The sequence below is a fragment of the Coturnix japonica genome, unplaced genomic scaffold, assembly GCF_054131305.1.
Source record: "Coturnix japonica strain WE unplaced genomic scaffold, WE-NBRP24 Scf060, whole genome shotgun sequence".
In the NCBI taxonomy this organism is placed as follows: domain Eukaryota; kingdom Metazoa; phylum Chordata; class Aves; order Galliformes; family Phasianidae; genus Coturnix; species Coturnix japonica.
Genome location: NW_028188963.1, coordinates 1 through 27982, shown reverse-complemented (window position 1 = coordinate 27982; position 27982 = coordinate 1). Strand labels below are relative to the sequence as shown.

Below are 27982 nucleotides of genomic sequence, written 5' to 3'. Positions count from 1 at the left end.
CCTATTAACCCCATATCCACCCCACTGACCCCATATCCACCCCATAGACCCCATACCCACCCCATATCCACCCCATAGACCCCATAGACCCCACTGACCCCATATCCACCCCATAGACCCCACAGACCCCATAGACCCCACAGACCCCATATCCCCTCACCCGATCTCTGTAGGACGTGTGGGACGAAGGCCGGCCTCATAATGGGGCTGCGCTGTGGGGCCACAGCTGTGGGGTATAGAAGGGATATAGGGTGGGATATAGGGGGATATAGGGGATATAGGGTGGGATATGGGGGGATATGGGGGGGATATGGGGGATATGGGGGTATATGGGGGTTATAGGGGAATATGGGGGGATATAGGGCAGGATATGGGGGGATATAGGGGGATATGGGGGGATATGGGGGGATATAGGGGGGATATGGGGGATATAGGGGGATATAGGGTGGGATATGGGGGTATATGGGGGATATAGGGGGGATATGGGGGGATATAGGGATAATATGGGGGGATATGGGGGATATAGGGGGGATATGGGGGGATATGGGGGTATATAGGGCAGGATATGGGAGATATAGGGGGATATGGAGGGATATAGGGGGGGTATGGGGGGATATGGGGGATATAGAGGGATATAGGGGGATATAGGGGGGATATGGGGGGATATGGGGGATATAGGGTGGGATATGGGGGATATGGGGTGGGATATGGGGGGATATGGGATGGAATATGGGGGGATATGGGGGTATATAGGGTGGGATATGGGGGTATATGGGGGATATAGGGTGGGATATGAAGGTATATGGGGGGATATGGGGGATATAGGGGAATATGGGGGGGATATGGGGGGATATAGGGGGATATAGGGGGATATGGGGGGATATGGGGGGATATAGGGGGGGATATGGGGGGATATAGGGGGATATGGGGGGATATAGGGGGGGATATGGGGGATATGGGGGGATACGAGGGTATATGGGGTTATAAGGGGAATATAGAGGGATATAGGGGGGATATGGGGGGATATGGGGTTTATAGGGTGGGATATGGGGTTTATAGGGTGGGATATAGGGGGATATGGGGGATATAGGGGAATATAGGGAGATATAGGGTGGGATATGGGGGTATATGGGGGATATAGGGGAATATGGGGGGATATAAGGGGGATATGGGGGGATATGGGGGGATATGGGGGATGGGGGGGATATGGGGGATATAGGGGATATAGGGGGATATAGGGGGATATAGGGGGATATGGGGGGATATAGGGGAATATGGGGGGATATGGGGCTTATAGGGTGGGATATGGGGGGATATAGGGGATGTGGGGTTTATAGGGTGGATATGGGGTTTATAGGGTTTCTATGGGGTTTATAGGGTTTCTATGGGGTTTATAGGGTTTCTATGGGGTTTATAGGGTTTCTATGGGGTTTATAGGGTTTCTATGGGGTTTATAGGGTTTCTATGGGGTTTATGGGGTTTCTATGGGGTTTATAGGGTTTCTATGGGGTTTATAGGGTTTATAGGGTTTCTATGTGGTTTATAGGGTTTCTATGGGGTTTATAGGGTTTCTATGGGGTTTCTATGGGGTTTATAGGGTTTCTATGGGGTTTATAGGGTTTCTATGGGGTTTATAGGGTTTCTATGGGGTCGGGACCCACCTGGCCCCACAAATGGGACGGGGGGGCGACAATTGGGGTCACGACGGTGGCGGCGGCGGCAGCTCGAGCTTCAAGGGTCTGTTGGACCTATAGGATATAATGGGGGGATATGGGGTCATAGGGGGGATATGGGGTCTCTATGGGTCTCTATGGGTCCCTATGGGGTCACTATGGGACTCTATGGGGTCTCTATGGGTCCCTATGGGGTCACTATGGGACTCTATGGGGTCTCTGGGTCTCTATGGGTCCCTATGGGGTCACTATAGGACTCTATGGGGTCTCTATGGGTCCCTATGGGGTCACTATGGGTCTCTATGGGGTCATGGGGTCTCTATGGGTCCCTATGGGGTCACTATGGGACTCTATGGGGTCTCTGGGTCTCTATGGGTCCCAATGGTTCTCTATAGGGTCTCTATGGGTCCCTATGGGGTCACTATGGGTCTCTATGGGGTCATGGGGTCTCTATGGGTCCCTATGGGGTCACTATGGGACTCTATGGGGTCTCTGGGTCTCTATGGGTCCCTATGGGTCTGTATGGGGTCATGGGGTCTCTATGGGTCCCTATGGGGTCACTATGGGTCTCTATGGGTCCCTATGGGGTCACTATAGGACTCTATGGGGTCATGGGGTCTCTATGGGTCCCTATGGGGTCACTATGGGACTCTATGGGGTCTCTGGGTCTCTATGGGTCCCAATGGTTCTCTATAGGGTCTCTATGGGTCCCTATGGGGTCACTATGGGTCTCTATGGGGTCATGGGGTCTCTATGGGTCCCTATGGGGGTCACTATAGGACTCTATGGGGTCTCTATGGGTCCCTATGGGGTCACTATGGGTCTCTATGGGGTCATGGGGTCTCTATGGGTCCCTATGGGGTCACTATGGGACTCTATGGGGTCTCTGGGTCTCTATGGGTCCCAATGGTTCTCTATAGGGTCTCTATGGGTCCCTATGGGGTCACTATGGGACTCTATGGGGTCATGGGGTCTCTATGGGTCCCTATGGGGTCACTATGGGTCTCTATGGGGTCTCTGGGTCTCTATGGGTCCCTATGGGGTCACTATGGGACTCTATGGGGTCTCTGGGTCTCTATGGGTCCCTATGGGTCCCTATGGGTCTCTATGGGTCCCTATGGGGTCACTATAGGACTCTATAGGGTCTCTGGGTCTCTATGGGTCCCTATGGGGTCACTATAGGACTCTATGGGGTCTCTGGGTCTCTATGGGTCCCTATGGGTCTCTATAGGGTCTCTATGGATCCCAATGGTTCTCTATAGGGTTTCTATGGTTCCCAATGTTTCTCTATAGGGTCTCTATGGGTCCCAATGGTTCTCTATGGGTCCCAATGGTTCTCTATAGGGTCTCTATGGGTCCCAATGGATCTCTATGGGGTCTCTATGGGTCCCAATGGTTCTCTATAGGGTCTCTATGGGTCCCAGTGGTTCTCTATAGGGTCTCTATGGGTCCCTATGGGGTCTCTATGGGTCTCTATGGGTCCCAATGGTTCTCTATGGGGTTTCTATGGGTCCCAATGTTTCTCTATGGGGTTTCTATGGGTCCCAATGGTTCTCTATAGGGTTTCTATGGGTCCCAATAGTTCTCTATGGGTCCCAATGGTTCTCTATGGGGTCTCTATGGGTCCCAATGGTTCTCTATGGGTCCCAATGGTTCTCTATAGGGTCTCTATGGGTCACTATGGTTCTCTATGGGTCCCAATGGTTCTCTACGGGGTCTCTATGGGTCCCAATGGCTCTCTATGGGGTCTCTATGGGTCCCAACGTTTCTCTATGGGGTGTCTATGGGTCTCTATGGGTTATGGGGCCATGTTGTGGTTATGGGGCCGACCTGTTGGTAGGTGTTGGTGGCGATGACGGGTCTGATGATGGGGGGGGGCGGTGGGGGGGGCAGCGCCATTGAATCCAATGGGGGTGGGGCGGCCCCCAGCACCTCCTGCTCGAACCTAAAGGGGGGATCAGAGCCCCATCTGTCAATCAGGACCCACCCCGACCAATCAAATCACAGCCATCCGCCCCAATCCCCGCCCCCCGACCAATCAAATTGCAGCCCACCACCCTAAGCCACGCCCATCACCCAAAGCCATGCCCATTGTTCTAAGCCACGCCCCTTGGCCAATCAAATCGCAGCTCATCACCCTAAGCCACGCCCACCAATCCAAGCCACGCCCCCAGCCCAATCAAATCGCAGCACAGAGCCCCAAGCCACGCCCACCACCCCAAGCCACGCTCACTGACCAATCAAATCACAGCTAACCACCAAAAACCCCGCCCCCTTTCCCAGGCCACGCCCCCTGTTCCAAGCCACGCCCCCCTGCCCAATCAAATCACAGCCCCAAGCCCAGGCCACGCCCACAACCCAAAGCCACGCCCCCTATTCCAAGCCCCACCCACCCAAGCCCAATCAAATCGCAGCTCGCAGCCCCAAGCCACGCCCACTTTTCCAAGCCCCGCCCCCTGCCCAATCAAATTGGAGCCCGACGTCCCAAGCCCCGCCCCTGCTCCAAGCCCCGCCCCCCAGGCCAATCAGGACACAGTCCACCAACCTAAGCCACGCCCACTTTTACAGGCCACGCCCCCTACTCCACCCCCCGACCAATCAAATCGCAGCCCGCCGCCCTAAGTCCCGCCCCTACCCCCAGGCCCCGCCCCCTGCTCTAAGCCACGCCCCCGCCCAAATTGCAGCCAACCACCCCTAAGCCACGCCCACCACACAAAGCCACGCCCACTTCTCCAAGCCCAGCCACCCGCCCAATCAAATCGCAGCCCACCGCCCTAAGCCACGCCCACCAGTCCAGGCACCGCCCACTGCTCCAAGCCCCGCCTGCTGCCCAATCAAATGGCAGCCCGAGGCCCCAAGCCACGCCCACCACGCCAAGCCACGCCCCTTACTCCAAGCCCCACCCCCTGCCCAATCAAATCTCAGCTCACCTCCACAAGCTCTACCCCTCCCTCACAGGCCACGCCCCCTGCTCCAAGCCCCGCCCCCTGCCCAATCCAATCGCAGCCCCAAGCCCCAAGCCACGCCCCCTTTCCAAGCCCCGCCCCCTCCCCCAACCCCCGACCAATCAAATCTCATCCCGCCGCCCTAAGCCCCGCCCCCTCCCCCTTTACGCCCCGCCCCCTCACAGCGCCATTTCCGCCTCCATCTCCTTCATTCTCTCCTCTCCGCTTTTGGCCGCCCCGGTTCCACTTCCGGCCGGACTCAAACCGGTTCCCGTTCCGTTTCCGGTGCCGTTGCCGTTTCCGGTTCCGGTGGGTGCCGCAGGTGGAGGCCCAACTGGAGGCCCTGGAGCGGCGGTGGGAGCGGGAGCCGCCATCTTGGTTGAAAGCAGCCGCTTCCGACCGCGCGGAGCTGATTTCCGGTTCCGGTCAGACGGCTTCCGGTTCCGGTGAGGGAACTTCCGGCGCTTGTTAATGACGTGATGAGGGGAAGAAGCGGCGCTGCGGTGACGTCACGGTAGGGGGGGAAAATGGCGGCCGGATGGGGAAATAAAGGGGAAAATGGGGAGGAAATAAGGGGAAATTTGGGGCGAAATGGGGGAAAATAGGGAGAAATGAGGGAAAATAGGGGATAAAGGAGGGAAATATGGGGAAATAAGGGGAAATTGGGCAAAATGAAGCCAAAATGGGGGGAAAAGTTGAGAAATGGGGGGAAATAACCCTAAAATGGGGAAAATGAGAGGAAATAAGGCAGAAGTTGGGGGGAAATGAGGGAAATTGGGGTAAAATGGGGGAAATGAGGGAAAAAAGGGGGAAATTGGGCAAAAGGGGAAAATGGGGCAAAAAAGGGGGAAATGGGGCTGAAAAGGGGAAATGAGGCAAAAATAGGGGAAATGGGGCAAAAAATGGGGGAAATGGGGCAGAAAAGGGGGAAAATGGGGCAAAAAGGGGGAAATTAGACAAAAATAGGGGGAAATGGGGCAAAAAATGGGGGAAATGGGGCAGAAATGGAGGAAATGGGGCAGAAAATTGAGAAAATGAGGAAGAAATTGGGGAAATGGGGCAGAAAAGGGCGAAAATGGGGCAAAAAAGGGGGAAATGGGGCTGAAAAGGGGGAAATGAGGCGGAAAATGGGGAAATTGGGGCAGAAAATGGAGGAAATGAGACAGAAAAGGGGGAAATGGGGCAAAAAATGGGGGAAATGAGGCAAAAATAGGGGAAAATGGGGCAAAAAATGGGGGAAATGGGGCAGAAATGGAGGAAATGGGGCAGAAATGGAGGAAATGAGGAAGAAATTGGGGAAACGGGGCAGAAAAGGGCGAAAATGAGGCATAAAAGGGGGAAAATGGGGCAAAAATGGGGGGAAATTGGGTAGAAAGGGGGAAAATGGGGCAAAAAGGGGGAAATGAGGCAAAAATAGGGGGAAATAAGGGGAAATTAGGCAAAATGGTGCCAATATGGGGGAAATATGGCAGAAATGGGGGGAAAAGTAGAGAAATGGGGGGAAAATAACCCTAAAATGAGGGAAAATAAGGGGAAATAGGGCAGAAGATGGGGGAAAATTGGGGCAAAAAATGGGGAAAATGAGGGAAAAAAGGGGGAAATTGGGTGGAAATAGGGGGAAACGAGGCAAAAATAGGGGAAAATGAGGCAGAAAAAGGGGGAGATGGGGAAGAAAAGGGGGAAAATGGGGCAAAAAAGGGGAAAATGGGGCAGAAAATGGGGAAATGAGGCAAAAAGGGGGAAATGGGGCAAAAATAGGGGAAATGGGGTAGAAAAAGGGGGAAATGGGGCAAAAAAGGGGAAAATGGGGCAGAAAATGGGGAAATGAGGCAAAAAAAGGGGAAAATGGACAAAAATAGGGGGAAATAAGGCAAAAATGTGGAAATAGGGCAAAAATAGAGGGAAATGAAGGAAAAATGGGGGAAATTAGGCAAAAATAGGGGGAAATGGGGCAAAAATAGGGGAAATGGGGCAAAAATAGGGGAAATGGGGCAAAAATAGGGGGAAATGGGGCAAAAATGAAGGAAATGAGGCATAAAGGGGAAAAATGGGGCAAAAAAGGGGGAAAAGGGGCAGAAAAGGGGAAAATGAGGCGGAAAAAGGGGGAAATTGGGGCAGAAAATGGAGGAAATGAGACAGAAAAGGGGGAAATGGGGCAAAAATGGGGGAAATGGGACAGAAAAGGGGGAAAATGGGCAAAAATAGGGGGAAATAAGGCAAAAATGTGGAAATAGGGCAAAAATAGAGGGAAATGAAGGAAAAAAGGGGGAAATTAGGCAAAAATAGGGGGAAATGGGGCAAAAAAGGGGGAAATGGGGCAAAAAAGGGGGAAATGGGGTGGAAATAAGTGGAAATAAGGCAGAAAAAGGGGGAAATGAGGCAAAAATGGATCAATTTTTGGGTCGAAATCGGCCTTTATTGGGTCAGGCTGCTGTAAATGTCCCCCCGGGCTCCTCGCAGCTCCTGATAGGTCGGTTCAGGCTCCGGGGGGCGGGGCTTAACTGAAGGGGCTGGAAAGGAACAACCACCTCCTCATTACCATATCCCCAGCTCATTTACATACCCACGTCTCATTTACATATCCCCACCTCATTTAAATATCCCCCTTAAGCCCCTCCCCTTCCCTTAAGCCCCGCCCTTTAAGCCCCGCCCCTTTAACCCCCACGCCTTTAAGCCCCGCCCCCCCTCCCCTTTAAGCCCCGCCCACTTTCATTGGTCCACGCCCCTTCACTTTAAGCCCCGCCCCCTTTAAGCCCCTTCCATTTAGCCCCGCCCCTCCTCCACTTGAAGCCCCGCCCCTCCACTTTAAGCTCCGCCCCCTCCCTTCAATTACCTCCCCTTTAAGTCCCGCCCCTTCCCTTAAGCCCCGCCCCCTTTATTAAGCCACTCCCCTTCCTTTAAGCCGCGCCCTCTCCTCCATTAAGCCCCGCCCCCTCCCCTTAATCCCTGCCCCTCCCACCCCTTTAAGCCCCGCCCCCTTATTAAGCTCCGCCCCCTCCCTTTAAGCCACGCCCCCTCCATTAAGCCCTGCCCCTTATATTAAGCCCTGCCCTTTATCAATGCCCTCCCACTTAAACCCCGCCCCCTCCCTTCAAGCTTCTTCTATTAAGCCCCGCCCCTCCATTAAGCCACGCCCCTTCCCTCTAAGCCACACCTCCTCCTTAAGCCACGCCCCCTCCTTAAGCCCCACTTCCTTCCTTAAAGCACTCCAGTTTAAGCCCCGCCCCTTCCCTTTAAGCCCCGCCCCCTCCCTTTAAGCTCACACCCCTCTAAGCCACGCCCCCTTTTATTAAGCTCCGCCCCATTCCTCCATTAAGCCCCGCCTCCTCCCCGTTTAAGCCCCTCCCCCTTCATTAAGCACCGCCCCCTTCATAAGCCCCTCCTCCTTTAAACCCCTCCCACCCATTCAAGCCCCGCCCCATTTATTAAGCCACGCCTCCTCCCCTTTAAGCCACGCCCCCTCCCTTTAAGTCCTTCCCACTTAAGCCCCGCCCCCATTAGATTTGCACCTCCCGCTAAGCCCCGCCCCCTCTCCCTTTAAGCCCCGCCCCTTCCATTAAGCCACGCCCCCTTCCTTTCAGCCCCGCCCCTTTAAGCCCCGCCCCTTCCCATTAATCCCTCCCACTTTAAGCCCCGCCCCCTCCTTTAAGCCTTGCCCACTTAAGCCCCGCCCATTCCACTTAAGCCACGCCCCTTCTATTTAATCCCCGCCCCCTTATTAAAGCCCCGCCCCCTTTAAGCCCCGCCCTTTCCCTTTAAGCCCCGCCCCTTTCACTAAGCTCCACCCCCTCCATTCAAACCCACCCCCTCTAAGCCCCGCCCCTCCCAATTAAGCCCCGCCCACCCTCCCTTTAAGCCACGCCCCCTCCCTTTAGCCCCGCCCATTCCCATTTAAGCCCCACCCCTTCCATTAAGCCCCCCTTAAGCCCCGCCCACTCAGTCTAAGCCCCGCCCCCTCCCCCTTAAGCCCCGCCCCTCCCTTTAAGCCACGCCCACTCGGTTTAAGCCCCGCCCACTCCACTTTAAGCCCCGCCCCCATCAATCCCTCCCAGTCTTTTAAGCCCCGCCTCTCCCCTTTAAGCCACGCCCCCTTTCATTTAAGCCCCGCCCCCTTCCATTAAGCCCCGCCCCCTCCCCATATAACCCCCCCTACCCCTGCTCCCCCTCCTGGCGAGGCAATACGCCCCCCCCGCGATCAGCAGCGTCATGGCCACGTCCAGCACCACCAGCAGCGCCATGGGGCCGCCCCCAGGGCTACACGGGGAGCAATCTATGGGGCAGAACCCACAATCAATGGGGCAGCCCCATAGCGAGATCCTAAACCCCCCCTACAATGGAATCCAATGGGTGTAACCACCAAATGGGCCCCCCAGCGCTATTGGGTCCGACACATAATTGGGTCCCCCCTGCAACACACCAACCATCATATGGGGTTCCCCCTCCCAATGGTTCCCCCCCATAGACCCCCATTATAACCCCATAGACCCCCATAGACCCCCATTTTAACCCCATAGACCCCATTATAACCCCATAGACCCCCATTATAACCCCATAGACCCCATTATAACCCCATAGACCCCCATTATAACCCCATAGACCCCATTATAACCCCATAGACCCCCATTATAACCCCATAGACCCCCATAGACCCCCATTATAACCCCATAGACCCCCATTATAACCCCACAGACCCCCATTATAACCCCATAGACCCCCATTATAACCCCATAGACCCCCATAGACCCCCATTATAACCCCATAGACCCCATTATAACCCCATAGACCCCATTATAACCCCATAGACCCCCATAGACCCCATTATAACCCCATAGACCCCCATTATAACCCCATAGACCCCATTATAACCCCATAGACCCCCATTATAACCCCATAGACCCCCATTATAACCCCATAGACCCCATTATAACCCCATAGATCCACATTATAACCCCATAGACCCCCATTATAACCCCATAGACCCCCATTATAACCCCATAGACCCCATTATAACCCCATAGATCCACATTATACCCCCATAGACCCCCATTATAACCCCATAGACCTTATTATAACCCCATAGACACCATTATAACCCCATAGACCACCATAGACCCCATTACAACCCCATAGACCCCGTTATAACCCCATAGACCCCCATAGACCCCATTATAAACCCATAGACCCCCATAGACCCCCATTATAACCCCATAGACCCCATTATAACCCCATAGACCCCCATAGACCCTCATTATAACCCCATAGACCCCCATTATACCCCCATAGACCCCCATTATAACCCCATAGACCCCATTATAACCCCATAGACCCCCATTATAACCCCATAGACCCCCATAGACCCCCATTATAACCCCATAGACCCCCATTATAACCCCACAGACCCCTATTACAACCCCATAGACCCCCATAGACCCCCATTATAACCCCATAGACCCCATTATTACCCCATAGACCCCATAGACCCCATTATAACCCCATAGACCCCATTATAACCCCATAGACCCCCATAGACCCCCATTATAACCCCATAGACCCCCATTATAACCCCATCGACCCCATTACAACCCCATAGCCCCCCATTATACCCCCATAGACCCCCATTATAACCCCATAGACCCCATTACAACCCCATAGACCCCCATTATAACCCCATAGACCCCCATTATAACCCCATAGACCCCATTATAACCCCATAGACCCCCATTATAACCTCATAGACCCCATTATAACCCCATAGACCCCCATTATAACCCCATAGACCCCATTATAACCCCATAGACCCCATTATAACCCCATTATAACCCCATAGACCCCCATTATAACCCCATAGACCCCCATAGACCCCATTATAACCCCATAGACCCCCATTATAACCCCATAGACCCCTATTATAACCCCATAGACCCCCATAGACCCCCATTATAACCCCATAGACCCCATTATTACCCCATAGACCCCATAGACCCCATTATAACCCCATAGACCCCATTACAACCCCATAGACCCCCATTATAACCCCATAGACCCCCATTATAACCCCATAGACCCCATTATAACCCCATAGACCCCCATTATACCCCCATAGACCCCCATTATAACCCCCATAGACCCCATTATAACCCCATAGACCCCATTATAACCCCATAAACCCATTATATCCCCATAGACCCCATTATAACCCCATAGACCCCATTATAACCCCATAGACCCCATTATAACCCCATAAACCCATTATAACCCCATAGACCCCATTATAACCCCATAGACCCCATTATAACCCCATAAACCCATTATATCCCCATAGACCCCATTATAACCCCATAGACCCCCATTATAACCCCATAGCCCCCCCCTCACCTCTCTCCGCAGCGCTCAGCCCTGTAGAACAACACAGCCCCCATCAGAGCCCCCTCCCCTATTAAACCCCCCACCCCACCCCCCCCATTTCCATCCTACTTCCCCATTTCAGGCCCATTTTAATGCCCCCCCCCCCCCCCTTTAAGGATGACACATTTCCTCCCCACCCACCCCATAACTTCCCCTTTTTACCCCCCCCCCCCCCCCCCCCATTTTAAGTGGGTCCAATGGGGTTATATGGGGGATGGGGGGGTTCAGGGACCCCCCCAATGGGGATTAGGGGGCACTTGGGGGTCCTATGGGGTTATATGGGGGGTCAGGGGGGTCTATGGGGGGTTTAATGGGGGGGGTGGGCTCAAGGACCCCCCCCATTGGGTTGAATGTGGGTTGGGGGTCCTGGGGGGGGGGTACATGGGGGTCCAATGGGGTTATATGGGGGGGGAGGGGCTTAGGGACCCCCCCTCAATGGATTGAATGGGGGTTGGGGGTCCTGGGGGGGGGTACATGGGGGTCCAATGGGGTTATATGGGTTGGGGGGGGCTCAGGGACCCCCCCCCAATGGGGATTAGGGGGCACTTGGGGGTCCTATGGGGTTATATGGGGGGGTGAGGGGGGTCTATGGGGGGTTTAATGGGGGGGGTGGGCTCAAGGACCCCCCCTCAATGGATTGAATGGGGGTTGGGGGTCCTGGGGGGGGGGGGGGTACATGGGGGTCCAATGGGGGTATATGGGTTGGGGGCCTTAGGGACCCCCCCAATGGGGTTTAGGGGGCACTTGGGGGTCCAATGGGGTTATATGGGGGGGTGAGGGGGGTCTGTGGGGGGTTTAATGGGGGGAAGGGGTTTAGGGACCCCCCCCAATGGGTTGAATGGGGTTTGAGGGTGATTGGGGGGGGTACATGGGGGTCCAATGGGGTTATATGGGGGGAGAGGGGCTCAGGGACCCCCCCCCAATGGGTTGAATGGGGGTTGGGGGTCCTGGTGGGGGGGGTACATGGGGGTCCAATGGGGTTATATGGGTTGGGGGGGGCTCAGAGACCCCCCATTGGGGTTTAGGGGGCACTTGGGGGTCCTATGGGGTTATATGGGGGGTCAGGGGGGTCTATGGGGGGTTTAATGGGAGGGGTGGGCTCAAGGACCCCCCCCATTGGGTTGAATGTGGGTTGGGGGTCCTGGGGGGGGGGTACATGGGGGTCCAATGGGGGTATATGGGTTGGGGACCTTAGGGACCCCCCCAATGGGGTTTAGGGGGCACTTGGGGGTCCTATGGGGGGACCATATGGGTCATATGGGGGGGGGCTATGGGTCATATTGGGGTCAATGGGGGGCGATATGGGTCATATGGGGGGCTATGGGGTGATATGGGGTGATATGGGGGGGGGATATGGGCCATATAGAGGGCTATGGGGGCTATGGGGGAGGATATGGGGTCTATTGGGGGGCTAAGTGGGGGGCTATGGGGGTATATGGGGGGATATAGGGGGGGATATGGGGTCTATTGGGGTCTATGGGGGGCTATGGGAGGGGATATGGGGTAATATGGGGGGCTATGGGGGGCTATGGGTCATATAGAGGGCTATGGGGGGCTATGGGGGGAGCTATGGGGTCTATTGGGGTCTATGGGGGGCTATGGGAGGGGATATGGGATCTATGGGGGTCTATGGGGGGCTATGTGGGGCTATGGGTCATATGGGGGTCTATGGGGGGGGCTATGGGGTCTATTGGGGGGATACGGGGGGGGGATATGGGTCCTATGGGGGGCTATGGGGTCTATTGGGGTCTATGGGGGTCTATGGGGGGAGATATGGGGTCTATGGGGGGCTATGGAGGGGAGATATGGGGTCTATAGGGGGGCTATGGGGGGCTATGGGGGGGGCTATGGGGTCTATAGGGGTCTATTGTGGGGCTATGGGGTCTATTGGGGTCTATGGGGGGAGATATGGGGTCTATTGGGGGGATATGGGGGGGGGCTATGGGGTCTATTGGGGTCTATGGAGGCTATGGGGGGAGATATGGGGTCAATAGGGGGGCTATGGGGGGGGCTATGGGGTCTATTGGGGGACTATAGGGGTCTATGGGGGGCTATGGGGCTATGGGGGGGGCTATAGGGGTCTATGGGGGTCTATGGGGATATGGGTGGGGGGTCTTTGGGGGGGGGACTCACCCAATAGGAGGAGGAGGTGAAGGATGTGGGGCGGCCCCATAGCGATAAAGGGACTTATGGGGCGGGGGGGGGGGATGTCATGGGACAGAGCCAGACGGAAAAGGGGGCGGGGCTTAAAATAGGCCACGCCCCTTCTATATATGGACCCATAGAGACACATAGGGAGCCATAGAGACCCATAGAGACCCATAGAGACCCCATAGTGCCCTATAGAGCCCCATAGAGACCCATAGTGACCCATAGGGACCTATAGGGACCCATAGAGACCCATAGAGCCCCACAGAGACCCCATAGAGACCCATAGAGCCCCACAGAGACCCCATAGAGACCCATAGAGACCCTATAGTGCCCTATAGAGCCCCATAGTGACCCATAGAGACCCATAGAGACCCATAGGGACCCATAGGGACCCATAGAGCCCTATAGTGACCCATAGAGACCCATAGAGACCCATAGAGCCCCATAGTGACCCATAGAGACCCATAGAGACCCATAGTGACCCATAGAGACCCATAGAGCCCTATAGTGACCCATAGAGACCCATAGAGACCCATAGAGACCCATAGGGACCCATAGGGACCCATAGAGCCCTATAGTGACCCATAGAGACCCATAGAGACCCATTGAGACCCATAGAGCCCTATAGTGACCCATAGAGACCCATAGAGACCCATAGTGACCCACAGAGACCCATAGAGCCCTATAGAGACCTATAGAGACCCATAGAGATCCATAGAGCCCCATAGAACCCCCTTCATTAATTGCCCCCCCCCTTAATTCGCTTCCCAACCGGCATCGAAAGGGTTAATTGCTGCCCCGGACCTCAACGCGCATGCGCCGCATCGAGGAGGCGTGGCTTAACGAGCTCTGCGCTCTGATTGGCCGCCGGATTAAACGAACCCGGAAGAGGCGGGGAAACCGGAAGTGAGGAACAGAGAGAGCGTGGAGCCGAACTTCCGGGGTGAGTGGGGGGGGGCGTTATAATGGGGGTCTATGGGGTTATAATGAGGTCTATGGGGTTATAATGGGGGTCTATGGGGTTATAATGGGGTCTATGGGGGTTATAATGGGGGTCTATGGGGTTATAATGGGGTCTATGGGGTTATAATGGGGTCTATGGGGTTATAATGGGGGTCTATGGGGTTATAATGGGGTCTATGGGGTTATAATGGGGGTCTATGGGGTTATAATGGGGTCTATCGGGTTATAATGGGGTCTATGGGGTTATAATGGGGTCTATGGGGTTATAATGGGGTCTATGGGGTTATAATGGGGGTCTATGGGGTTATAATGGGGGTCTATGGGGGTCTATGGGGTTATAATGGGGGTCTATGGGGTTATAATGGGGGTCTATGGGGTTCTAATGGGGTCTATGGGGTTATAATGGGGGTCTATGGGGTTATAATGGGGGTCTATGGGGTTATAATGGGGGTCTATGGGGTTATAATGGGGGTCTATGGGGTTATAATGGGGGTCTATGGGGTTATAATGGGGCCTATGGGTTTATAATGGGGGTCTATGGGGTTATAATGGGGTCTATGGGGTTATAATGGGGGTCTATGGGGTTATAATGGGGGTCTATGGGGTTATAATGGGGTCTATGGGGTTATAATGGGGGTCTATGGGGGTCTATGGGGTTATAATGGGGGTCTATGGGGTTATAATGGGGGTCTATGGGGTTATAATGGGGGTCTATGGGGTTATAATGGGGGTCTATGGGGTTATAATGGGGGTCTATGGGGTTATAATGGGGGTCTATGGGGTTATAATGGGGGTCTATGGGGTTATAATGGGGCCTATGGGTTTATAATGGGGGTCTATGGGGTTATAATGGGGTCTATGGGGTTATAATGGGGGTCTATGGGGGTCTATGGGGTTATAATGGGGGTCTATGGGGTTATAATGGGGGTCTATGGGGTTATAATGGGGGTCTATGGGGTTATAATGGGGTCTATGGGGTTATAATGGGGGTCTGTGGGGTTATAATGGGGTCTATGGGGTTATAATGGGGGTCTGTGGGGTTATAATGGGGGTCTATGGGGTTATAATGGGGGTCTGTGGGGTTATAATGGGGTCTATGGGGTTATAATGGGGTCTGTGGGGTTATAATGGGGTCTATGGGGTTATAATGGGGTCTGTGGGGTTATAATGGGGGTCTATGGGGTTATAATGGGGTCTGTGGGGGTTATAATGGGGGTCTATGGGGTTATAATGGGGTCTGTGGGGTTATAATGGGGGTCTATGGGGTTATAATGGGGTCTGTGGGGTTATAATGGGGTCTATGGGGTTATAATGGGGGTCTATGGGGTTATAATGGGGGTCTATGGGGTTATAATGGGGGTCTATGGGGTTATAATGGGGTCTGTGGGGTTATAATGGGGTCTATGGGGTTATAATGGGGGTCTATGGGGTTATAATGGGGGTCTATGGGGTTATAATGGGGGTCTATGGGGTTATAATGGGGTCTGTGGGGTTATAATGGGGTCTATGGGGTTATAATGGGGTCTATGGGGTTATAATGGGGGTCTATGGAGTTATAATGGGGGTCTATGGGGGTCTATGGGGTTATAATGGGGGTCTATGGGGTTATAATGGGGGTCTATGGGGTTATAATGGGGTCTATGGGGGTTATAATGGGGGTCTATGGGGTTATAATGGGGTCTATGGGGTTATAATGGGGTCTATGGGGTTATAATGGGAGTCTATGGGGTTATAATGGGGTCTGTGGGGATATAATGGGGGTCTGTGGGGATATAATGGGGGTCTATGGGGTTATAATGGGGTCTATGGGGGGATAATGGGGGTCTATGGGGTTATAGTGGGGTCTATGGGGTTATAGTGGGGTCTATGGGGTTATAGTGGGGTCTATGGGGTTATAATGGGGTCTATGGGGGTTATAATGGGGGTCTATGGGGGTATAATGGGGTCTATGGGGTTATAATGGGGGTCTATGGGGGTATAATGGGGGTCTATGGGGTTATAATGGGGGTCTATGGGGTTATAATGTGGTCTATGGGGTTATAATGGGGGTCTATGGGGTTATAATGGGGTCTATGGGGTTATAATGGGGGTCTATGGGGTTATAATGGGGGTCTATGGGGTTATAATGGGGTTATAATGGGGGTCTATGGGTTATAATGGGGGTCTATGGGTTATAATGGGGGTCTATGGGGTTATAATGGGGTCTATGGGTTATAATGGGGGTCTATGGGGTTATAATGGGGTCTATGGGGTTATAATGGGGGTCTATGGGGTTATAATGGGGTCTATGGGGTTATAATGGGGGTCTATGGGGTTATAATGGGGTCTATGGGGTTATAATGGGGGTCTATGGGGTTATAATGGGGTCTATGGGGTTATAATGGGGGTCTATGGGGTTATAATGGGGTCTATGGGGTTATAATGGGGTCTATGGGGGTTATAATGGGGGTCTATGGGGTTATAATGGGGGTCTATGGGGTTATAATGGGGGTCTATGGGGTTATAATGGGGTCTATGGGGTTATAATGGGGGTCTATGGGGTTATAATGGGGTCTATGGGGTTATAATGGGGTCTATGGGGTTATAATGGGGTCTATGGGGTTATAATGGGGTCTATGGGGTTATAATGGGGGTCTATGGGGTTATAATGGGGTCTATGGGGTTATAATGGGGTCTATGGGGTTATAATGGGGTCTATGGGGTTATAATGGGGTCTATGGGGTTATAATGGGGTCTATGGGGTTATAATGGGGTCTATGGGGGTATAATGGGGGTCTATGTGGGTGGGGGGCTCCGTTTAGTCCCATAAGGTTATTATGGGATGGCGGACCCCCCCCCCAATATGGTGGTGTTGTGATTCTGACCTTCTTGTTTCTTTATCCCCCCCCCCCTCTTTATCCCCCCCATTCCCTCCCTTTTTCCTTGCCCCCCCCCAGCCCCCCTACCGATATCAAACAGCTCCTCCACCCCATATCAAACAGACCCCCCTTATAATAACACCCCCACCCCATATCAAACACCCCCCCACCCCCATAATAACCCATAACCCCATATAAACCCCCCCCACCCCATATAAACCCCCCACCCCATATCAAACACCCCACCCCATACACACCCCCCCATACAGACCCCCTCCATAACAACCCCACCCCATACAGACCCCACCCCATATAGACCCCCACCCCATACAGACCCCCGCCCCATAATAATCCATAACTCCATAATAATCCCCCCCCTCACCCCATATAACCCCCCCCTCCCCATATCAAACACCCCCCACCCCATACACCCCACCCCACCCCCATAATAACCCCCCACCCCATATAAACCCCCCCCCCCCATATAAGCCCCCACCCCATACAGCCCCCCATCCCCATAATAACCCATAACCCCATATAAACCCCCCACCCCATACAGACCGCCCCCATAATAACCCCCCACCCCACCCCATACAGCCCCCCCCAATACCACCCCATACAGCCCCCCCTGTATAAGCCCCCACCCCATACAGACCCTCCCGTAATAACCCCCCACCCCATACAGAACCCCACCCCATATAAACCCCCCACCCCATACAGACCCCCCCCCATATAACCCCCCACCCCATACAGACCCCCCCCCATATTAACCCCCCCAACCCCCCCCATATAAGCCCCCACCCCATAATAACCCCCTACCCCATACAGACCCCCCCCTCACCCCATATCAAACACCCCCACCCCATATAAACCCCCCCACCCCATACAGACCCCCACCCCATACAGACCCCCACCCCCCCATATAAACCCCCGTACCCCACCCCATACAGACCCCCCCCACCCCATATAAACCAACCCACCCCATATAAACCCCCCCAACCCATACAGCCCCCCCCAATACCACCCCATACAGCCCCCCCCAATACCACCCCATACAGCCCCCCCCCCATACAGACCCCCCATAATAACCCCCCCACACCCCAAATAAACCCCCCCCAGGCCATACAGCCCCCCCCCCCATAATAAACACCCCACCCCATACAGACCCCCCCAATACCACCCCATACAGACACCCCCCCCATAATAACCCCCCACCCCATACAGACCCCACCCCACCTCATACAGACCCCACCCCACCCCATACAGACCCCCACCCCACACCAAACAGACCCCCCCATTAATAACCCATAACCCCATATAAATCCCCCACCCCATACAGACCCCCCCCCATATAAACCCCCATACCCCATACAGCCCCCCCATATAAACCCCCCCACCCCATATAAACCCCCCACCCCATATAAACCCCCCACCCCATATAAACCCCCCCACCCCATATAAACGCCCCACCCCATATCAAACACCTCCCCCCCCCATATAAACCCCCCACCCCATATCAAACACCTCCCCCCATAATAACCCCACACCCCACCCCATACAGACCCCCCCCACCCCATATAAACCCCCCCACCCCATACAGCCCCCCCCAATACCACCCCATACAGCCCCCCCCCATATAAACCCCCACCCCATATCAAACACCCCCCCCATATAAACCCCCCCAACCCCCCCCATATCAAACAACCCCCCCACCCCACCCCTTCCGGCCCCCCCCCCATATAACCCCCCCCCATATAACCCCCCACCCCATACAGACCCCCATCCCCCCATATCAAACACCCCCACCCCATATAAGCCCCCACCCCATATAAACCCCCCACCCCATACACCCCATATAACCCCATACAATGCCCCCCCCCCGCTGTGCTCAGTGCCCCCTCCCCGCAGCCCTGATCCGCCCCAGCTCCCAGCTCCCCATGTGTCGCCGCTGCTTCGTCTCCGCCTTCGAGCTGGAAGCCCACCGAGCCATCATGGCGGACCCCCACCCCATTAAACAGGGGGAGACCTGGGCTATAGCAGCATCGGGGGGCAAAGACTCCACTGTTTTAGCCCATTTATTGACCAAATTAGAGCAAAAACACCATTACGGCCTTAATTTAATCCTATTATCTATAGATGAGGGGATATCGGGGTATAGGGACGCATCATTAGGGGCTGTGAGGAGATCCCGGGGGTCCCTGCCCCTATTAGTTGTGGGGTTTAAGGAGCTGTTTGGGTACAGCATGGATGGGGTGGCTCAGAAGTTAATGGGGTCCAACCATTGCACCTATTGCGGGGTGCTCAGGAGGCAGGCGATGGAGAGGGGGGCCAGGATGCTGGGGGTGGATCGCATCGCTACGGGTAAGGAGATATGGGGGATATATGGGGCTGGGGGGGGTAAAAGGGGGTATATGGGGGATATATGGGGAGATAATGGGGTTATATGGGGTTATATGGGGTCTAGGGGGGGGTATAGGGGGTATATGGGGGATAATGGGGTTATATGGGGGGATAATGGGGTTATATGGGGGGATATGGGGGGTATATGGGGGATATGTGGGGTTATATGGGGCAATAATGGGGTATATGGGGGGTATACAGGGAGATATGGGGGGTATATGGGGGATATGTGGGGTTATATGGGGCAATAATGGGGTATATGGGGGGTATACGGGGAGATATGGGGGGTATATGGGGGATATGTGGGGTTATATGGGGCAATAAGGGGGTATGTGGGGTATATGGGGGGTATATGGGGTGATATGGGGGGTATATGGGGGATATGTGGGGGTATATGGGGGGATATATGGGGTATATGGGGGGTATATGGGGTATGTGGGGGGTATATGGGGGGATATATGGGGTATATGGGGGGATATGTGGGCTATGTGGGGAGATATGGGGTATATATGGGGTATATGGGGAGATAATGGGGGGTATATGAGGGGATAATGGGGGTCTAGGGGGGTTGTGGGGGTATGGGGGGGATATGGCGGGTATATGGGGTTATATGGGGGGTATATGGGGGGCTGGAGGGCTGTATGGGGGATAATGGGGGGGTATATGGGGGGATATTGGGGTCTGGGGGGGTATATGGGGGGATGTATGGGGTATGTGGGGGGTATATGGGGGGATAATGGGGATATTGCGGGGTGCTCAGGAGGCAGGCGATGGAGAGGGGGGCCAGGATGCTGGGGGTGGATCGGATTGCTACGGGTAAGGAGATATATGGGGTTATATGGGGGATATATGGGGTTATATGGGGGATATATGGGGGTATATGGGGTATATGGGGTCTGGGGGGGTATATGGGGGGAGATACGGGGTATATATGGGGTATATGGGGGGGTATATGGGGGTCTGGGGGGGATATATGGGGTATATGGGGTTATATGGGGTCTGGGGGGGGTATATGGGGGGATAATGGGGTCTGGGGGGGTATATGGGGGTATGGGAGGGATATGGGGGGTATATGGGGGGATAATGTGGGGCTGGGGGGGTATATGGGGGGATAATGGGGGTCTGGGGGGGATATATGGAAGGTATATAGGGGGTATATGGGGGGTATATGGGGGGATATATGGGTCTGGGGGGGGTAAAAGGGGGTATATGGGGGGTATATGGGGGGATATATGGGGTATATGGGGGGTATATGGGGGAGATATGGGGGGTATATGGGGATATATGGGGGGTATATGGGGTATATGGGGATATATGGGGGGTATATGGGGTCTGGGGGAGTATATGGGGGGATATATGGGGGATATGGGGGGTATATGGGGGGATAATGGGGTCTGGGGGGGGTATATGGGGGGATAATGGGGTATATGGGGGGTATATGGGGGGATATATGGGGTCTGGGGGGCGGTATATGGGGTATATTGCGGGATAATGGGGTGTATATGGGGTATATGGGGGGATAACGGGGGGCTGGGGAGGGAATGGGGGGGATGGGGTGGGAATGGGAAGGGATGGGGGCAGTGGGAGGGGATGGGAAGGGACTGGGGGGCACTGGTTTATACTGGGGGGCACTGGTTTGTACTGGGGGGCACTGGGAGCAGCACCCACCTTTCCTCCCCCTCCCCAGGTCACAACGCGGATGACATCGCTGAGACCGTCCTGATGAACTTCCTGAGGGGAGACGTGGCCAGACTGCGACGGGCGGCCACCGAGGGAACCAATATGGCCGACAAGATGGCCGACAATATGGCCGCCAAGGGCACCAATATGGCCGACAACATGGCCGACAATATGGCCGCCAAGGGCACCAATATGGCCGACAACATGGCCGACAATATGGCTCCCGAGGGCACCAATATGGCCGACAATATGGCCGCCGAGGGCACCAATATGGCCGACAATATGGCCGACAAGATGGCTGACAATATGGCTGACAATATGGCCGCCGAGGGCACCAATATGGCCGACAATATGGCCGACAATATGGCTCCCGAGGGCACCAATATGGCCGACAACATGGCCAACAACATGGCCAACAATATGGATGACAATATGGCTGCCGAGGACACCAATATGGCCGGCAATATGGCCGACAATATGGCTGACAATATGGCCGACAAGATGGCTGACAATATGGCCGGCAATATGGCTGACAAGATGGCTGACAAGGACACCAATATGGCCGACAATATGGCCGCCAAGGACACCAATATGGCCGACAATATGGCTGTCAAGAAAACCAATATGGCCGACAATATGGCCGACAAGATGGCTGACAAGATGGCTGACAAAGACACCGATATGGCCGACAAGATGGCTGACAATATGGCCGACAATATGGCCACTGAGGCCACCAATATGGCTGCCAATATGGCTGCTGAAGACACCAAGATGGCTGCCAATATGGCTGCTGAAGACACCAAGATGGCTGCCAATATGGCCACCGTAACCCCAATGGGGGTCACCCCAGACCCCATAGATGCCACCAGGAGCTCAATGAAGACCTCAATGGACCCTATAGGCACCCCAAACCCAATGGAGAACATCAAAGACCCCATAGAGACCAACCGAGACCCCATAGAGACCAACAGAGACACCATAGAAGACATTGAAGACCCCATAGATGCCACCAGGAGCTCAATGAAGACCTCAATGGACCCCATGGGAATCCCAAACCTAATGGAGAACATCAGAGACCCCATAGAGACCACCACCAACCCTACCCAAACCCACCAACCCAAACCCAACCAACCCAACCCTACTCAACCCAATCCCCCTTCTAGACCCCTCCAACCCAACCCTACCCAACCCAACCAACCCAACCCCAATGGACTCAACTCCAATGGACCCAACACTATTCAACCCAACCAACCCAACCCTACTCAACCCAACCAACCCAACTCTACTCAACCCAACCCTACTCAACCCAACCCTATTCAACTCAACCAACCCAACCTCAACCAACCCAACCAACCCAACCCCACCAACCCAACTCTACCCAACCCAACCCTACTCAACCCAACCAACCCACCCCAACCAACCCAACCCCAATGGACCCAACCCCAACCAACCCAACCCTACTCAACCCAACCAACCCAACCCCAACCAACCCAACCCCAATGGACCCAACCCCAACCAACCCAACCCTACTCAACCCAACCAACCCAACCCCAACCAACCCCAATCAAGCCAACTCTACCCAACCCAACCCTACTCAACCCAAACCCAACCAACCCAACCCTAGTCAACCCAACCAACCCAACTCTACTCAACCCAACTCTACTCAATCCAATCAACCCAACCCCAACCAACTCAACCAACCCCAACCCAACCAACCCAACTCTACCCAATCCAACTCTACTCAACCCAACCAACCCAACTCTACCCAACCCAACCAACCCAACCCTACTCAACCCAACCAACCCAACTCTACCCAACCCAACCAACCCAACCCTACTCAACCCAACCAACCCAACTCTACCCAACCCAACCAACCCAACCCCAATGAACTCAACCCCAACCAACCCAACCCTATTCAACCCAACCCTATTCAACCCAACCAACCCAACCCCAACCAACCCAACCAACCCACCACCCCCCAACCCAACCCTACTCAACCCAACCAACCCAAACCCAAACAACCCAACCTCAACCCTACTCAACCCAACCAACCTAACTCTACCCAACCCAACCCTATTCAACCCAACCAACCCACCACCCCCCAACCCACCCCCCCCTCTAGACCCCCCCGCCCCCTCCCCGCCCCCCCCCGCCCCATAAGCTCCCCCCCTTTCCCCTCCATCCCCCGTTGCAAGCCATTGAGACACGCCTACGAGAAGGAGATCGTTCTGTACGCCTACTACCAAGGCCTGGATTACGTCAGCACCGAATGCGTCTACTCCCCCAACGCTTACCGGGGTCACACCAGGACCCTCCTCAAGGACTTAGAATCCATCAGAACCGGTTCCGTGGCAGCTTTGGGTCATTCGGGTCGTAGGTTGGCCATAGGGAACCATGTAACTACCAAGAGTTTGGGGTCTTGCGTGAGATGCGGGTTCGCTGCCAGCCAGGAGGTTTGTAAGGCCTGTGTGTTGGTGGAGGCCTTGGAAAGGGGGCTGCCAAGGTTGGGGTTGGGGAAGAAGGGGGTTGTGGGGTCAATGGGGAAAAGGGGGGGGAAAGGGGGCGGGTGTGGGGCTGCGGGGTGCCAAGATGGAGGGTGTGGGGTTGGGAAACAAGATGGCGGACGTAGGGTTGGGGGGAACCAAGATGGCGGCCATGGGGTTGATAGCCAAGATGGCGGACGTAGGGTTGGGGGTCAATGGGTTGGGGGTCACAAAGATGGCGGCCATGGGGTTGATAACCAAGATGGCGGCCATGGGGTTGGGGGTCAATGGGTTGGGGGTCACCAAGATGGCGGCCATGGGGTTGGGGTCAATGGGTTGGGGGTCACAAAGATGGCGGCCATGGGGTTGATAACCAAGATGGCGGCCATGGGGTTGGGGGTCAATGGGTTTATGGGGCTGGCACTTGTGGGGCCGGCACTTATGGGGCAGAGCAGCGGGAGGTGGAGGTGGAGGTGGTGGGCAGGGGGGGCGGGCAGTGAGACGGCGAGTTGTGGGGCTGGGAAGGACCAGGGGGGCCATTAACATATGGGATTTCTAAAGGGGGGGAAATGTGGGGTGATGGGGGGCAATGGGGGGCAGTTATGGGGCAGTGGGGGCAATTAGGGGTCAATGGGGGCAATTAAGGGGTCAATGGGGGCAGTTGGGGGGCAACTGAGGGGCAGTTGGGGGTCAGTGGGGGCAATTAGGGATCAATGGGGTAATTAAGGGGTCAATGGGGGCAATTGAGGGGCAGTTGGGGGTCAATGGGGGCAATTAAGGGGGCAATTGGGGTCAATTAGGGGACAATGGGGGCAACTGAGGGGCAATTGGGGGTCAATGGGGGCAATTTGGGGGTCAATGGGGGCAATTGAAAGTCAATGGGGGGCAGTTAGGGGGCAGTGGGGGCAATTAGGTGTCAATGGGGGGCAATTAGAGGGCAGTTGAGGGGCAATTGGGGGCCAATGGGGGCAATTAGGGGTCAATGGGGGCAATTAGGGGGCAGCTGAGGGGCAGTTGGGGGTCAATGGGGGGCAATTAGGGGTCAATGGGGCAATTGAAAGTCATCTCTGCAATTAGGGGTCTATGGGGGCAATTAGGTGTCAATGGGGGGCAATTAGGGTCAATTAGGGATCAATGGGGGCAATTAGGGGGCAATGGGGGCAATTGGGGGTCAATGGGGGCAATTAGGGGGCAATGGGGGGCAGTTAGGGGGCAATTAGGGGTCAATTAGGGGACAATGGGGGCAACTGAGGGGCAATTAGGGGGCAGTGGGGGCAATTAGGGGTCAATGGGGGGCAATTAGGGGTCAATGGGGCAATTGAAAGTCAATGGGGGGCAGTTAGGGGTCTATGGGGGCAATTAGGGTCAATGGGGGCAATTAGGGGGCAATGGGGGTAATTAGGGGGCAATGGGGGCAATTGATGGTCAATGGGGGGCAATTAGGGGGCAACTGAGGGGCAGTTGGGGGTCAATGGGGGCAATTAGAGGTGTATGGGGGTAGTTAGAGGTCAATGGGGGCAATTAAGGGGTCAATGGGGGCAATTAGGAGGCAACTGAGGGCAATTGGGGGCCAATGGGGGCAATTGACGGTCAATGGAGGCAATTAGGGGCAGCTGAGGGGCAATTGGGGGTCAATGGGGGCAATTATGAGGTTAATGGGGGCAATTAGGGGGCAATGGGGGCAATTAAGGGGTCAATGGGGGCAATTAAGGGGTCAATGAGGGCAATTAGGAGACAATGGGGGCAATTGAGGGGCAATTAGGGGTCAATGGGGGCAATTAAGGGTCAATGGGGGGCAATTAGGGGTCAATGGGGTAATTGAAAGTCAATGGGGGCAATTAGGGGTCAATGGGGGCAATTGGGGGCCAATGGGGGCAATTAGGAGTCAATGGGGGCAACTGAGGGCTGTGGGGGCAATTGGGGGTCAATGGGGGGCAATTAGGGGGCAACTGAGGGGCAGTTGGGGGTCAATGGGGGCAATTAGTGGTCAATGGAGGCAATTGAAAGTCAATGGGGGGCAGTTAGGGGTCTATGGGGGCAATTAGGTGTCAATGGGGGGCAATTAGAGGGCAGTTGAGGGGCAATTGGGGGTCAATGGGGGCAATTGGGGGTCAATGGGGGGCAATTAGGGGGCAACTGAGGGGCAGTTGGGGGTCAATGGGGGCAATTAGAGGTGTATGGGGGTAGTTAGAGGTCAATGGGGGCAATTAAGGGGTCAATGGGGGCAATTAGGAGGCAACTGAGGGCAATTGGGGGCCATTGGGGGCAATTGATGGTCAATGGAGGCAATTAGGGGGCAGCTGAGGGGCAGTTGGGGATCAATGGGGGCAATTATGGGTCAATGGGGGCAATTATGGGTCAATGGGGGTCAATGGGGGGCAGTTAGGGGGCAATGGGGGCAATTGGGGGCCAATGGGGGGCAATTAGGGTCAATGGGGGGCAAATAGGAGTCAATGGGGGGTAGTTAGAGGTCAATGGGGGCAACTGAGGGGCAATTAGGGGTCAGTGGGGGCAATTAAGGGTCAATGGGGGCAATTAGGTGTCAATGGGGGCAATTAGGGGGCAATGGGAGTCAATGGGGGCAATTAAGGGTCAATGGGGGCAATTAAGGGTCAATGGAGGCAATTAGGGGCCAATGGGGGCAATTAGGGGTCAGTGGGGGCAATTAAGGGTCAATGGGGGGCAATTAGGGGTCAATGGGGTAATTGAAAGTCAATGGGGGCAATTGCGGGCCAATGGGGTCAATGGGGGCAATTAGGGGGCAATGGGGGCAGTTAGGGGTCAATGGGGGTAATTGGGGGTCAATGGGGGCAATTGGGGGTTAATGGGGGCAATTAAGGGGGCAATGGGGGCAATTGGGGGTTAATGGGGGCAATTGATGGTCAATGGGGGCAGTTAGGGGGCAATGGGGGCAATTAAGGGGGCAATGGGGGAATTAAGGGGGCAATGGGGGCAATTAAGGGGGCAATGGGGGCAATTAGTGGTCAATGGGGGCAATTAAGGGGGCAATGGGGGTCAATGGGGGCAATTGATGGTCAATGGGGGCAATTAAATGGGGCAGTAAGTGGGCGGAGCTTCGGGTTTGTGGGCGTGGTTATTTAAATGAGCGTGAATAAAGAACCGCGGCGAGGGGGCGTGGCTATGTAAATTAATGCTGGAAGGGGGCGGGGTTATGCAAATGAAGCGAGCTGTGTATGTAAATAAATCATGGAGGGTGTGGGGGGCGTGGTTATGCAAATAAAGCTGTGTGGGCATGTAAATTAACCCAGGGTGTGGGCGTGGTTATGCAAATGAAGCGAGCAGTGTGGGTGTGCAGATTAACTTGGGAGGGGGCGTGGTTATGCAAATAAAGCGAGCGGTGTGGGTATGTAAATTAAGACCGGAGGGGGCGTGGTTATGCAAATGAAGTGGTGTGACGGTATACGTGTGTGCAGGAGTGGGCGTGGTTATGCAAATGAAGCCGTCGGTTTGGCCATGTAAGATAACACAGGAGGGGGCGTGGTTATGCAAATGAAGCTTACGAGGGACGGAAGCGGAAGTAAGCGGTCGGGCGGAAATCCGGTTGTTGGGTGGTGAGTTCCGGGTTTGTCACGTGATTTCCGGCGTGGTTCAAGATGGCGGGGCTGAGGTTGGACCTGGGGCCGGCAAAGGAACCGCTGGGGATGGTGCGAGGGATGCAATGGGTGAGTGGGGGGGTATGTGTATATAGGGGGGGTATATGGGGGTAAATAGGGGGATATAGGGGGGATATAGGGGATATGGGGGGTAATAGGGGATATAGGGGGGTATAGGGGGATTATGGGGGGGATACGGGGGGTTATGGGGGATATAGGGGGGATATAGGGGGGTAATGGGGGGATATAGGGGATATGGGGGGGATATGGGGGGATATAAGGGGGTTTGGGGGGGATATAGGGGGGATATGGGGGGATATAGGGGTCAATAGGGAGGTAATGGGGGGATATAGGAGATATGGGGGGGATATGGGGGATATGGGGGGGATTAATGGGGTTTCGGGGGGATATAGGGGGGATATGAGGGGATATAGGGGGTTAATAGGGGGGTAATGGGGGGATATAGGATATATGGGGGGTAATAGGGGGGATATGGGGGGGATATAGGGGTAAATAGGGGGTTATGGGGGGATATAGGGGGGATATGGGGAGATATAGGGGGGTTATGAGGGTTAATAGGGGGTAATAGGGGGGTAATGGGGGGATATAGAGGGTTATGGGGGGTAATAGGGGGGATATGGGGGGTTAATAGGGGGATAATGGGGGGATATAGGGGATATGGGGGATATGGGGGGGTAATGGGAAGATATAGGGGAATATGGGGGGATATGGGGGGTAATGGGGGGATATAGGGGTGATATAGGGGGTATATGGGGGGATATGGGGGTTAATAGGGGGGTAATGGGGGGA

General features: G+C 54.8%; 3 protein-coding genes across 5 annotated transcripts; 1 reads left to right on the top strand and 2 right to left on the bottom strand.

Moving 5' to 3' along the window:
* Positions 1-151: 151 nt before the first annotated feature.
* LOC146751919 (uncharacterized) lies at positions 152-7024 on the bottom strand (the record flags this gene model as incomplete). The annotated part of the gene is made up of 6 exons (XM_085533445.1): positions 152-226; positions 1662-1748; positions 3504-3618; positions 4802-5116; positions 6369-6514; positions 6551-7024. Coding segments are annotated over 6 exons (1167 nt in total), but the record flags the coding sequence as incomplete, so codon positions are not given.
* Positions 5002-24014, top strand: LOC146751917 (uncharacterized). Of its 3 annotated transcripts, XM_085533379.1 has the most exons (3): positions 5002-5132; positions 13959-14117; positions 21083-24014. In XM_085533379.1, the coding sequence occupies exon 3, from the start codon at positions 21118-21120 to the stop codon at positions 23233-23235; it is 2118 nt and encodes a 705-aa protein (XP_085389505.1). In that variant the 5' UTR covers positions 5002-5132; positions 13959-14117; positions 21083-21117; the 3' UTR covers positions 23236-24014. The 3 variants fall into 3 exon arrangements, with proteins under 3 accessions (XP_085389505.1, XP_085389503.1, XP_085389504.1); XM_085533377.1 differs by lacking the exons at positions 5002-5132; positions 13959-14117 and adding an exon at positions 18836-19356; XM_085533378.1 differs by lacking the exons at positions 5002-5132; positions 13959-14117 and adding an exon at positions 20120-20211.
* LOC146751918 (TYRO protein tyrosine kinase-binding protein-like) lies at positions 7013-13297 on the bottom strand. Its single transcript, XM_085533380.1, has 4 exons — positions 13157-13297; positions 10994-11014; positions 8772-8888; positions 7013-7128 (listed from the first exon to the last, which is right to left on the bottom strand). Exons 1-4 carry the CDS (start codon positions 13194-13196, stop codon positions 7034-7036), a joined length of 273 nt encoding a protein of 90 aa, XP_085389506.1. The 5' UTR covers positions 13197-13297; the 3' UTR covers positions 7013-7033.
* Positions 24015-27982: the final 3968 nt, after the last annotated feature.

Bases quoted from the DNA above. Each gene is read 5' to 3' on its own strand.
- LOC146751917 (XM_085533377.1), top strand. From the start codon at position 18,864: ATGCCCCCCCCCCGCTGTGCTCAGTGCCCCCTCCCCGCAGCCCTGATC. The intron at 19,357-21,082 runs GTAAGGAGATAT...CCCCCTCCCCAG, and splicing joins GGTGGATCGCATCGCTACGG to GTCACAACGCGGATGACATC.
- LOC146751918 (XM_085533380.1), bottom strand. From the start codon at position 13,196: ATGGGGCCGCCCCACATCCTTCACCTCCTCCTCCTATTGG. The intron at 11,015-13,156 runs GTGAGTCCCCCC...GTTGTTCTACAG, and splicing joins TCACCTCCTCCTCCTATTGG to GGCTGAGCGCTGCGGAGAGA. The intron at 7,129-8,771 runs GTAGGGGGGGTT...GTTCCTTTCCAG, and splicing joins CGCCAGGAGGGGGAGCAGGG to CCCCTTCAGTTAAGCCCCGC.